The following is a 12808-nucleotide window of genomic DNA, read 5'->3' as shown; positions in this document are numbered from 1 at the left end:
CGCTTACCCCACTTACTCCATTGGCAGGATATTATTTTTTTCACACACACACACACACACACACGCACACAAAGTGCACACACCATCGCCACCTCTGTTTCTCCTCCTCTTCTTTCATCTTTATCTTCAAAAGCTTTGCAGCTTCGATCTCCTCCTTCGTCTTCTTCCTCTTTGAGGACACTGGTTGTTCCGCCTTCTCTTCCTTTGGCTTCTGACAAGTACAATGAGGATCACAAGTTAGCATGGTCCCCATGGTGTGTGTCATCTGCAAATTCACTCTGAAACTTGGATCATCCACCTCCTTTATAAGGAGCCTTTGATATTTAAGCAATAATTTGTTATATCAGAAAATCTCTGGCTCAGATGTTACAATTTTGAATATTTTATAAGTCCAGTGTTTGGCTCTTGGTCAAACTACAATCCCCACAATTCCTTTCAACCCACACAAGTGGAATTCCCATTGGTACTTGTCAGTCAAACCAACATGCCTTACTCTGACAACTCGGTATATCTGGTCCAATCTCAATCTATCTTCTTGTACTGACAGATTAAGAAGGGAGCGTATCTATGTTCCCAGGGTCCTATGTTCCCAGGGTCCTAAGTTACCAAGGTCCTATGTTCCCAGGGTTCTATGTTCCCCAGTTCAATATTCTGTTAACACAAACACACATTAACCCTTCTATTGTGTTTGGGTCAAATTTGACCCGTTTCAAGTTAAAATATTTCATATTATCCAGTTTTTTTTATTGGAACAAGGCTTCAAAACAGCTACATAAACACAACAAACCCCCATTATGTGCTATATAGAGCTAGGGAACATAGGACCTTGGGAACATATGACCCTGGGAGAGCACATATGTAGAGCTGGGGAACATAGGACCCTGGAAACATAGGACCCTTTGTCATGTTCCCATTATGTGCTATATAGAGCTAGGGAACATAGGACCCTGGGAGAGCACATATGTAGAGCTGGGGAACATAGGACCCTGGAAACATAGGACCCTTTGTCATGTTCCCATTATGTGCCATATAAATCTGGGGAATATAGGACCCTGGGAAGACAGGAACGACCCCATTATGAAAACCACTCAAATCCTTAACCCAAAAAGCACCTGACACCTCCAAAATTCCATCCCTCTTACCTCAGCCCTTCTGACACAAGTTTATAAAGCTGATCAATTAATTCTCCTTACTATTACTGTTAGAAGTGTGATCAAGCCAAGTTTGGCATACTCATGCAATTGTTCTTAAATCAAGAGGATGGATGGATGGATGGATGGACGGACAGATCGATAAATCAAAGGTGAACTGGAGTCAATGTTGGCGCAACTCTCAGAAGAACTCTCAACTTCACACCCGGGAAGTTGACTGAACCCGGGAAGGTGCTGCCACGAATGGGGGGAGGGGGAGTTACACAACAGCAACATTTGGAGCGTAGCCCCAATAGAAGATATTTCTCTTTGATTGTACTTTGCTTTGATGTACCCTGTATGAAGTGCCCTATGTAATTGACTGAATTGTGTCTTTCTTTTGTATTTTGAGAAAGGTGTTTAACTGCTGAGCGCTCCGGGAAGCCTCTGTGTGAAGAACACTATATAAAAATAAAACTGATTTATTGAGAGGTCCCACCTTGGCTTATTGTTCCTTCCAGCCCTGGAGTGTGATTTGTGAGCTAAAGGAAAGTGGAGACGCACACATCTTTTCACCAGAACAGACTTGCATTATTTCAGCAGTAATTCTCGGTATGGGTTGGCACGCCACCAGGTCCACCTTAAAATGGTTTAACTGCTACAAATTTGTGGCTTGGAACAGGCGGCGTCACTTGGTACAGACAATTGTTCCAATAAAGGTTTCAGATCTGAGTAAAAGCAGACCCTATTTCAAAACTAGGTATCGGCAGAAGGTAGTTACTTTTTTTTTTTTTTTTTGTAAAGCTAGAGGCCAGGGATAAGGTACAGATAATCGCTATCTTGCTAGACATCATTTATATAAATGTAAAAGACAGCTCGGGGGGTAGCTCAGTGGCTGTTCCTGTTAAAGACACTGTTCTAGTGCATGGATGAGCCCAACGGTCCTGGACTGAACCATGGCTGTGCCTGTGCCGACTGTGGCCGGCAGCACCACAGAGTCAGGCAGAACTGGCAGTAGCCCAGGGTTTGGGGGAGGGGTCAGTCGGCTTGTGGGCTGTGGTGTGAAATGGGGAAGATGGCGCTCGCTCTCTGGCTGTGGAGCTCTACACCAGTGAACATTTCAGAATTAAGGAGAAGTGGGATTATAAATACATTAGAAAGATTTCAATAAAGATAAAGATATTTCTGCATGATATTCCTGGTGTATGTCCCTTTTTAATGTTTTAACATTTCAACATAAGACTAAAATGCTTGTTTTGCTAAATAAAACAAAAACATAGCCATTGAGATGAGAGTTTGACACATTTCAAGGTTTGTAAATTTCACTTGTCAAGCTAACAGTAATTTAAAACAAGCTATTTTGTATCTGAAGAAAAAAATAAGATTTGAAGTCTCAATAAAAAACGAAAACATTAATAGACAGACATTTTTTGCAGTGAATGGGGCAAAGTACCTTTTTTTTCTTCTTTTGCATCGTCTCTACCCTCTGGCCTTCATCTCTAACCTCCTCTTCCTCCTCTTTCACCTTCTTCCTCTTCTTCACACTGAGTGGTGAAAATACAGATTTGTCACCCATCTTGTGAAGCAATTCTCACATTACACAACACCCCTGAAGCCTGAAACTCAGTCCGTAAGCTTCCTCTTCCAGACACACAAATTTGTAAACATTTTGATCTTTTATGAATCCCAATAGCAATTCTAACATTAAAATCGGAAGGATTTTCAAGGACCTTCACAGACAACTTCAATCAAGGAGAACAAATTTTATTTTAACGAATGATCATAAGACTATTTTTACTGAATCCCAACTGTTATAAGAATGCATATTTTTCCCTGGATATAAAAATTAATCAAGCTAAAACAAATGTTTTTCTGCAACTTAATGTTCAGCTTACCAGTAATTTAAATAATACCAAAACTATGAAATGCAGTGTGGAAAATGTGAGACTGTGAGCTAAAAAGCAAACATTGAAGCATGGTCCAATAATATTTGATGAGGTGAGAGAACGAACAGCAAGGGATCCAAGACTGGTGTAAAACTGGCGTTACGGACTGCTACAGCACTTACGATCTGAGCCAATGAAAAGCCCTTGCTGTTTCAGCGGAAGGCGTTTGGAATGCTCAGGATCGATCTGGATCAAACCAGACGCAGGAGTTCCGCTGCATGCCTGTTCAGGCTGAGGAGCAGGAATCCATTAACTCGAGGCTCAGTCCCAGCGCGGTCTGCGTTTGTTAGCCCGAGGGGCTAATGCTAACCACGCTGGCAGACCTTCAAGCCCGACTTTCGGTTTCCAGTCGTCACGTATTACCCGGGACATCCCGTATTTTCAGCCAGCGCTGGTTTGTCCTGCATCGGACGCCCTTGTCCCATACTTTCCCGCCAAGTAAGTGACCTCTAAATAGCGCCGTTGTGAATACCCATCCAAATCTGGATTGCTACATGGTTACCGTGCCGTGAAAATGTAATTTATTCAAAAAATAACCCCCCTGCCTTTCAATATTTATAAAACCTAGTCCCTGGGCGGGGACACACTCGGTTTGCCAACTACAGCTGAGCTCTGAATTAATTAGGGCTTGATGGAGCTGTGATTAGCTTTGATTGAATGATTGTTAATTGAATTCTGATCTGAATCTTCAGACTGTGACCTTCTTTAAGTTCTCTTGTTCAAAATAAAAATTAAGGACCTTTTTTTTTTTTTTACAAGCCTACTTTAGCATCATCGTCCGTCCTGTAAACTGATGGAGAAACCGTATTAATTTATTACACTTAATTGGTTATTTGTTTTAAGAGGGTGCCTGATAATCCATTAATCAACTTCAGTACTCTTAATTCATTATTTGATTAATTTACCCTTTTTGTAGGGAACAAAATGGAGAGTGGGAAAGAGCAAGAGACACGAGAGTAACAGATCGAGAGGGAGGGACAGATTGAGGGAGAGACACAGACAGAATAAGGCGAGGGAAAGCGGACACTGACGGAGAGCAAAAGGGTGACGGAGAGGAAGACTGACAGGCGTCGTTCGTGTCCCCTGACAGAAAGATCGGCTGTCACTCACGACGATGATGAGCAGGCGGTCGACTCCGCCGGCTCGCTCTCTCTGACTCTCTTCCTCCCCCTTTTCTCGGCCACAAAGTCGCCATCCTCTGGCTCTGCTTTCACGGTCACATGACCAGGAGCTCTGTTGAAAGCGGTGAGAAAAACATCGTCCCGGTGGCTTTAAGTTCACATTCACACTTCTAATTTGAATTTGTGCTGCCTTAAATTGACTTCACGCCGATTCCTTTTTGCATTCATGCTACTGCTACAGCTTTATTTCCAACCGAGTTCATGCACAGTCGTGTACAAGTCATGGAAAAAGAACTGAAGCTGAAAACGAATCTCAACTGAAATAAAAGGAAACCTTCAAAGCCCTGCTAAGAAAAAAAGGAAATGACATACATCAAACACTCGTACTATTCATCCTCATAACAATCAACGTGTAATTAGTTAGCACACAGGATGTAGCTTTCACTGTTTAAATTCACGATTCCATAGCCAGTGACCAAAAATGATATAATTACAGTAATTATACAAAATAACCATGATAATAAAATTACTGTAATTACATGCAATTAATTACATAATTGTTATTTTTGTCATTCCCCACAGTGTGCACATTGGAGCCAAGCCAAACCATCTGAATGTAACCATTAAAATAACCTGTTCTGCCAAGTAATAACATGGTGCACTCATTTGTCTAAAGGTTAGAAAAATAAGGGGGCTAAGCTATGGAAAATCATGTAAAGGCCAACAGATTTCCCACATGAATACAACAGCAGGCTGTTGAGTTGAGTCAATATTCAGGTGTTCTCCATTTCCTGAACTTTACTGTACAAAACACACTTTTATAACAAACAAAATACACATTACCATAAACATCGTCCTTAAAATCGGGCCAATCCTCACCCATTTAGTTAGTGTCCTATTTAAGGCTTTAGGACTCCAAATGTGAGCATCACAAAGACTTGAAAGATGGAACAAAGACACCTGTACCATTTATAATACTAATTTAGTCTATATTCATAGTTTTGGTAGAAATGAAGTGCCACAAATGCAATTATCTTGGCGAAAATGTTGTTCTCCTTTGTATTTTATTTTGAATTGAAATACTAAGCAATCACATACATAAAACAGGTTAAAGTATAACATGGTGCTGGATCATACACTCCTTGACCACTTCATGCTTCCTCCTCCTCTTCTGAGACACTCCAAAAACCATATCAGCAAGGCAAGAATTTACTTTAGCCATGTAATGAGTTGGCAAAATTAATGAACCGAAGGAAAAAACAATTACACCTCATCAAGTGCTTGTATCACTGCGTAATGTTATGGTCATCTGCGCAACATTGTGCTGAAGCAACCATTCATGCTGTTGTGCTTTTGAGGTGCAAGAATATTTTATGAACTCCCAGAGAGGCGCTATTGACCATGCTAGTTGGAGATGAGACCAGACCATAGACATGCATTTGTAACTAGACAGGAGAGCACGTCCTTAGCCAACCTAAGCGGTGAAGCCCCGGTAGTAACCTTCACTGCACATTATTTGTTGTTGAGGGCAAAACACTCAGCTCCCCAAGTGAATGGCAAAATAAAACTTCCCTGATGGTATTTTGAAACCGATTAGGATCGTTACATTTCATATGAAAAGCAGATTGAAAAATATGCATTGTGTAATAAAATATGCACATTTTAATAAATATTTCCCCAAGAATTTTGGACCAAAACAACCATTGTTTCAGAAACTGCTGCACATTATGAAATTTATGATCACAAAAAATGGACCGATGAGGTTTTCTTTGGTTGTTAAATCAGCTTGGATTTCTACATTGAATTCAATGGGCAGCAAGGTCTTTAACCCTCAACAGTTTTGAACATGCACAGTAGAGGTTGTTTCCTAATACTTTGTAGGCTTCACTGACTGGCCACTCCTAACCTCTCCAGTTCCTATGTACACTCTATGGACAAGACGGGGGTGCTTGTTAAATGGACAAACTAGGTGACAATGGTGGAAATTAAGCCCCGTATTTGGCATAGTTATCATGTATCATCTAGTAATAAAGCTAGAACACAGAAGAGTTTGGTTGCAGGAGCACTGAAGGCCTGAGTTGAACAATCTCAGGACGCCGGGGTGCTGGCCACTAGGGGGCTTGCACGAAGGGGTTCATTCCTTATGCTTATCTTTTATATTTGACTGTACCGTCATTCATCTGCATTCTTTGATGCATGATGTCTATATCTGGCACTGAGTACAAAACCTGTTAAAGCAAATAAAGTGGGGACGGGGGAGAGAGAAAGAGAGTAAGAGAGCGCGAATGATGGCAAGCAGGAGCGGGAGAGACAGCCAGTGAAAGAGAGGCCAAATTGGCCACTGTTCTCCTGGCAGAAGGCAGTATGGGTAATGTGAAAACCTCTCGCTGAAGAGACCCTCAGTAATAGCTTCCTTGCTCATAGTTAGAGGATTCCTTTCTGTAGCCACCACTTGACACCCTCAAACCCACAATCCCGACTGCTCTCGGCCAGTCTGAGAGGAAGGCTGCTTCAGGCACCCGTTCCCCACCGTCTCTGCGAAGCCTGACCCTCTCATTAGTTTCCTGCCGCGACGCAGGAATTTTCCCCGAGCGGGGCCTGTGATTAATTTAGCCCGAGGCGATCTGAGGAATGCGGCGGAAAACTGGAATGGAAGCAGTCCGGGACCTCGGACACTCCCAATCACGGGAAAAATAATTTCAATCAATTCCGAAACGTTTCATTTAATTTGAAAAGTAATGGGACTCAAAACTCCCCACCAACCGATGCGACATCTCGCTCCCCACCAGAGATAGGTAAAGGCTGAGAATATTGATGAGAGAGGCCTGGTCTCTTGCATGCACAAATACCACAGTGCTTTGACACACACATGCACGCACGCACGCACGCGCGCGCACACACACACACACGCACACGCAACGGCATAAAATGAATTCAGACAAAAGCACTTCCATACAGGACAAACTCACCTCACAAAATCCTCCATTTCACTCTCAAAGGTCTCAGTTTTTAGAGTCTTGACCTGAGTGAGAAATCGAGACAGAGCGAGCGAGGGTCAGATAGGATGACTAATACCCTGTGACTGTTCAATCATTGAGTTTGTCCGTCAGAAATCAGGCCAGCGGTGATAAATAGGCCAAGCTTTTCGGTTAAACTCAACAGTACAGCAGCCCGGCAACTTTGGGGCCGAGAACTAGGGGAGGGTGGACGCGGTTCGTTACCAGCTCCTGGAGGGCCAAACAAAAATTACCTTCCGAGAGGCTTTCCGCTTCTGATCCTTTTCGGACATCTCTGCAGCTTCGTCTTTATTCTTCTCAGGCTTTTTACTGAGAGGAATAGTGGGGGAGGGGGAGGGGGGGTGGAGAGATGGAGGAAGAGGAAAGAGAAGAACGTGAGCGCGGGGTTGGGCACGGGCGCCGCTTGTCGTGACTGCAAAGACTGTTTGTCTACGCTCCACAATCAGCCATCAGTACCTGTCACAAGCAATTGTTCACCATCCCTTTCATCTGATTAATTACACACACTCTAGATGGATGGCACGGCATTCATTGTGCTTTTATGTAATGAATCGGATATCAAGGTAAATTAATTTATTCCCCTAAAGATGGAGCATCCGTCCGCGGATGGCGGGGGCACGCCCGCCCACACAGGGCAAGCTTTATTAGATTTCCCGTCGCTGGCGTCGCTTGTTTGTGGCTTTAATTTGCTCTCCCTTTTCCCTCTGATGAGAAAGGCTTCATCAGTACGGTTGCGTTGGGTGCGGTGCCGTCACATGCAACACTTCAGCGTTGTGTTGGGTTTCAGTTGTGCGGTACGCCCTTATTGAAGGTACTCGAGACAGATAGCAAGAGAATATGTTTTTAATGTCTCGCTCCACGTGAATATGTTCCTTTGTTAACACAATTACACATTTGCGAAGCACTTCGGTTAACGCACATTGCTATATGCAACGATTTGCTCATTTGGTAAAAACGAAAACCAAAAATGGACGTAGCCCTCCAGGAACAGGGTTCCCCATCCCCAGGGTTACGTGGTGATACTCCTCACCTTCTGGGCGCGTCTCCGCTGGACCGCTCCTTTGATGGAGACTTCCTCTTGGTCTTCCCGTTTTTACCACCCTTCTTCTCTCCCCCCATCTCAGCAAATTTAAGACAGAAAAAACCTGCAAAAGAGAAAAGCCATCAGAAGAAAAGCCGTGGCACCAGTCTAGTAACTCTGTGCTATAAGCCTGAAAAAAGAACAGCAGTTCAGGGCCATAAGCACGCCTGCATCTGGGTCATAACCCAACATCACATCAATTCAGTGAAGGCAGATCTAAACTATTTTAAAAACAAACTATGAAGCACAGAACAATTTATGAACGGCTAAAATCTAAGCTGGAATGTTCCTGCAGAGCTCTGCAGTCAAATTTTAGAAGCATTTGCTCCTGAAAACAGATGTGTATTAACTGGAAAAATAATCTAGGAGCACGTGCTCCCTGAAAAATAATGTTAGTGTGGAGCCCTGCCCTGGCCTACTGCCGCTACAATAAGTGGATGTTCCCATGAAATTAAGGGGTTATGTATAGTGTCATGAGATGTGCAGGCTTGAATCCGATGCTGTGCCCTGAATCCAGCGCCGCCCCCTGAAGCGATTCGTTTTTGTGGCTTCTGCACCTATCATGCGGTAAACTCGGCCCGAGGCGGTGAGCTCGGCTGAGGCGTAAAATGGAACTGCATCGGCTGCCTCGGGTGTTGTTATGGTAACAATCACAGTATTACACATCACAGAAAGAGAGATGCTTCTTTTCTCTCTCTTGGGTGCCCAGAGTTCACTGGCTGAAACTCAACATTCAAACCTGGCTCTTGTAGAGCATACCTGGTTTCAGAACAGCTTATTAGCACAAACACTGACCAAGTCTGTGTCACCAACAGTCACCGTCAACCGAGTGCATGCTGCGTGTCTGAGCACAGAAAAAATCTGTTACTTTCACTGATCTCAAAAATTAAAGTGAAATATCATCTTGTTCTGGCTACCATTCAAACTGTAGGCACTTAATGAGCAGCTATGGGGGCGGTAAGAGCAGTGCTGACCCAAAGAACACTGCTTGAATTACTGTGGGCCAGAGGGTGTGCTATTCCTGAAGAACCAGTGTGTATGCTGAGTCTTCTTCCAAACAATGATTTTTGCTTTAATATTCTAAACACCTGGGGAAAGGAACGGCTCAAATTCCAAAAGTATTATGTGTTCAGCGTGAAGTAATTTTAAAAGCGACACCGAACAACCACTGTATCCCGCATTCAACCTATCACACCTTGTATCGTGGACTGAGTTAAAGACTAGTTTATCGCACTCAAAGCTCACTATGGAAACAATTTACTGCAAAGTATGTATAAGCAATGGAAAGAAATTTGTTAACCAATGTTTTGATGTGTAGAGCCTCATTTTTACTTGGCTAGTAACACAAATTTGGGAATATTCAGGGCTGAAAACTTTCCATGGGAATTAACAGGAATGAAAGGGAAATTGTGGGGGCTATTTTCATAGGCTGCATTTACCACATCATATTCTTATAGAAAAATAAACCTTTACTTACATGAGCAGACATAATTGCAAAAGCGACTGGAATTAGGAAGTGGTTTGAAATAATGGATTTCCCATAAAGAAAACTTTAGAGCATTAAATAATTGCTACAACTGTACCCACAAGGACAGTTGTAACAAATGTAATCCTTGTCTTAACACAATAATTGTGGAATATATTAACTATTTACATCAGTCTATGACTCAAAATTGGTTGGCAGCCACAAACAGATCCAAGAAGCACATAAAGAAAAATCTGATGTTCACCATCAATAGATTTTGTGTGGAAATGCAAAAAGCAAAAGGTGTTACTGTACTCGGTCTCCCCTATACTCAGCAAGACGCAAGACAGTGCTAATGTAATGGTTCCCTGGTAGCGCCAGGTGCACACGAATATCATGTGCTCTTTCAGGTTCTATCTGCACGTCCGCTGTATGCTTAAGTCAACGTTACACACTAACATTTTGCGTTTAAGGCCATTTTAGTGCTATTTTTTTTTTTTACTTGATGCGTAATGAATCCTCAAAATCGATAGCACTCAGGTATTTTTATAAGCTCCACAAACTTGATGGGAGCTCAGTTAGGTGACAATGCTGACAGACATATTTTCCGAACATATTTTCCTGAAATTATTTCATGAATTTATATCAGGAAGAAACCGTCTTAACGACACTACCCTGACCCAAAAAACTAAACTAGGGGAAAGAAAGAAAAAATTACAGAAATTATTCATACTGCACCAGCTGCAGGCCACTGTTCTTATTCACCATGAGATAAAGGCCCTGATCGTCACTTAGCTAGCAGCTAGGTAACGTTAGCTCTTATCCAACGCTTTCAGTGAAATATTAGATGGTTAACGTTAGTTTCTCAACTTTATGACTTTAACCTTCGTGCAAGTGTGCAAATTCAGTAGTATAGTACTACACTTATTTAAATGTAGTAAAATTATTTAAACGCATGTTTCTTCTCAATGTCTGGGTTCCCTTCAAATCGGCAAAAAAAAAAAAAAAAAAACATTTCTTAATGTGATTACAATTTATTGTAGCGAACAGCCTAGCTTCAGCGGTGGCTATCAATGTTTTATCCAATCTTCTGGTGAGACCTGAAATGCTAAGGTGTGAGGGTTTACGTATCACAGGCACGTCAGGAAACGGTACGAGCAACAATTATTTGGCCCGCGAACTTGATAGCTTACCAGCAGTAGCCAAAAATCAGGCATGTGCCGATCGGTGTACAGAGCAGTGTGAACTAACGACGATAAACAACACAGCAAGTTATTGCAGCCCGGCCAGTACTATGGTGTTAGCCAAGCATATAAATATGTATTAGCTATTTAATGAATCTAATGTCGTGGTTAGACATGATCCCAATACTTCAATTGCATAGCGACAACGTGCTTACCACCTCTCCCTCGCTTGGTAATACAAAAACTAGTCTTTTTCACCTGGGCAAATCGTCGGCAGGTTCAAGTTGGGAGTGGGACGGATGGTCCTACTTCCACTGACCTCACAGTCTAAGATCTCAATGGCAATGCATCAGATTTCGATTGGCTTATCACGTGTGCAGTATGTGTTCGACATGTTGCTTTTGTCCCCGCATTAACTATGTTCCCCTCTAATTGGTGAACTACTTCGAGTGCCTCCAACGTGTACAAGGCACAACGCGGTGTAAGTGCATCCGGTGAATGCGCCCGCAGCGCGCCGAACGTGCCAGTGCCACGTTCGGCGCGGAGTTCACACTCCATTAAAAAACGTTTGACATTTTCTGCACCTTAAAAATATACTGTTATTTTCTGCTACGGTTATTCTCAGGTCAATATCCCTGATACCAAGTCTCCCCGAAAAAATAGTTCACCGTTTCCTGGGTGACGCCTGTGACCCTTTATTCTCAAGAATTCGTGAATAATTCATGGCATCTTCAGATAGGCTAATGGTTATGTTGTGTAGAATAAAGCTTTGAGAAAAGGTATCAATCGTTCAGTAGCCAACAGATTTGGAGTTGTCCTCTGCTTCAAGACGGTGGCTAAACAGTAGCAAATGATTTTGACATAACAATTCGTGGGCATTGTGTTATTGATTAGGCACTCGCTTGCGTCGCTTGCTATCTGGGATGTCACCCTGCTCATTTCCAACGAATTAATTACACATATTTCCAGTACCTGTATGGGCAGTCTGCTTTGTCAAATAACCGAGTTTATATGTGATTTAATGCATTCTGCATTTGATGCAGATAATATCAGAATTTGAATGGAATTATTGGGATGTTTCATCTCTTATTAATGTAATATATACACTGCTGCATATAACATTGCATAACATATTGACGAGAACAGGTCATTCAGCCAAACAATGCTCGCCATTTTTCTAACTGAATTTAGTGCTCTGATTACCTACAGACTAGATAGTATCTAACACCGTTTCAAGCCTAGTCTTGAAAATCCCCAGAGTCTCTGCCTCTACTACGTGACCATATATATGGACATATAATATTATATTGCCTACTTTTAGAAAGCAACCAATTAGGGCCTAATACCGTTATGTTATGGGCATCATATTGAAAAGTAATGGGATTAAAACCTAGCTAGTGTACACCTGACATTTGTTAGCTTTGAATACCTTCCTAAAACAGAATTGTAGTATGGCCGGTTTGACTTTTTTATTTATTCTTCTTGCTCTCAATCTCGTATAGGTTTCAGATAGCCTATATGTAAAGTACTTTAAGTTAACTAATGGCTTACTTTGTTCATCCGATTGCAGAACTTGTATTCTACAGATCATTGCTATCGGCACAAGAAATGGTAACAATCTACATTGTCAAATGATATTGAATGAATGCCTCAGTGATCTAATGATAACTTGGTTGGCTAGCTACTTGAAAACCATATATAAATCAATTACGAAGGTGAACAGGATGAAACTGGCTAGAGCCATAGGTAGACAGCAAACCACAGCTAAGAAAACAGACAAAAATGTTTTAAAAAATTATGTGACAGTGATATCTGTACCCGAACAATAATATTGATAATATTAGGGATTATACTAAAATATATG

At 42.1% G+C, this 12808-nt stretch overlaps 1 protein-coding gene across 1 annotated transcript in view; it reads right to left on the bottom strand.

The window, feature by feature from the left end:
• Positions 1 to 11308, bottom strand: part of zgc:173742 (DNA topoisomerase I, mitochondrial) — a 32174-nt gene extending 20866 nt beyond the window's left edge. The window contains exons 1-7 of the mRNA XM_035416768.1: positions 11203 to 11308; positions 8245 to 8359; positions 7448 to 7523; positions 7167 to 7219; positions 4187 to 4309; positions 2584 to 2674; positions 84 to 211 (exon numbers count right to left, since the gene is read on the bottom strand). Coding sequence (XP_035272659.1) covers positions 84 to 211; positions 2584 to 2674; positions 4187 to 4309; positions 7167 to 7219; positions 7448 to 7523; positions 8245 to 8333 — 560 coding nt within the window. The 5' untranslated portion in view covers positions 8334 to 8359; positions 11203 to 11308. The remainder of the gene's footprint in view (positions 1 to 83; positions 212 to 2583; positions 2675 to 4186; positions 4310 to 7166; positions 7220 to 7447; positions 7524 to 8244; positions 8360 to 11202) is intronic.
• Positions 11309 to 12808: the final 1500 nt, after the last annotated feature.

Source organism: Anguilla anguilla, chromosome 5 (assembly GCF_013347855.1).
Source record: "Anguilla anguilla isolate fAngAng1 chromosome 5, fAngAng1.pri, whole genome shotgun sequence".
NCBI lineage: Eukaryota > Metazoa > Chordata > Actinopteri > Anguilliformes > Anguillidae > Anguilla > Anguilla anguilla.
This window is presented reverse-complemented; position numbering and strand designations above follow the sequence as displayed.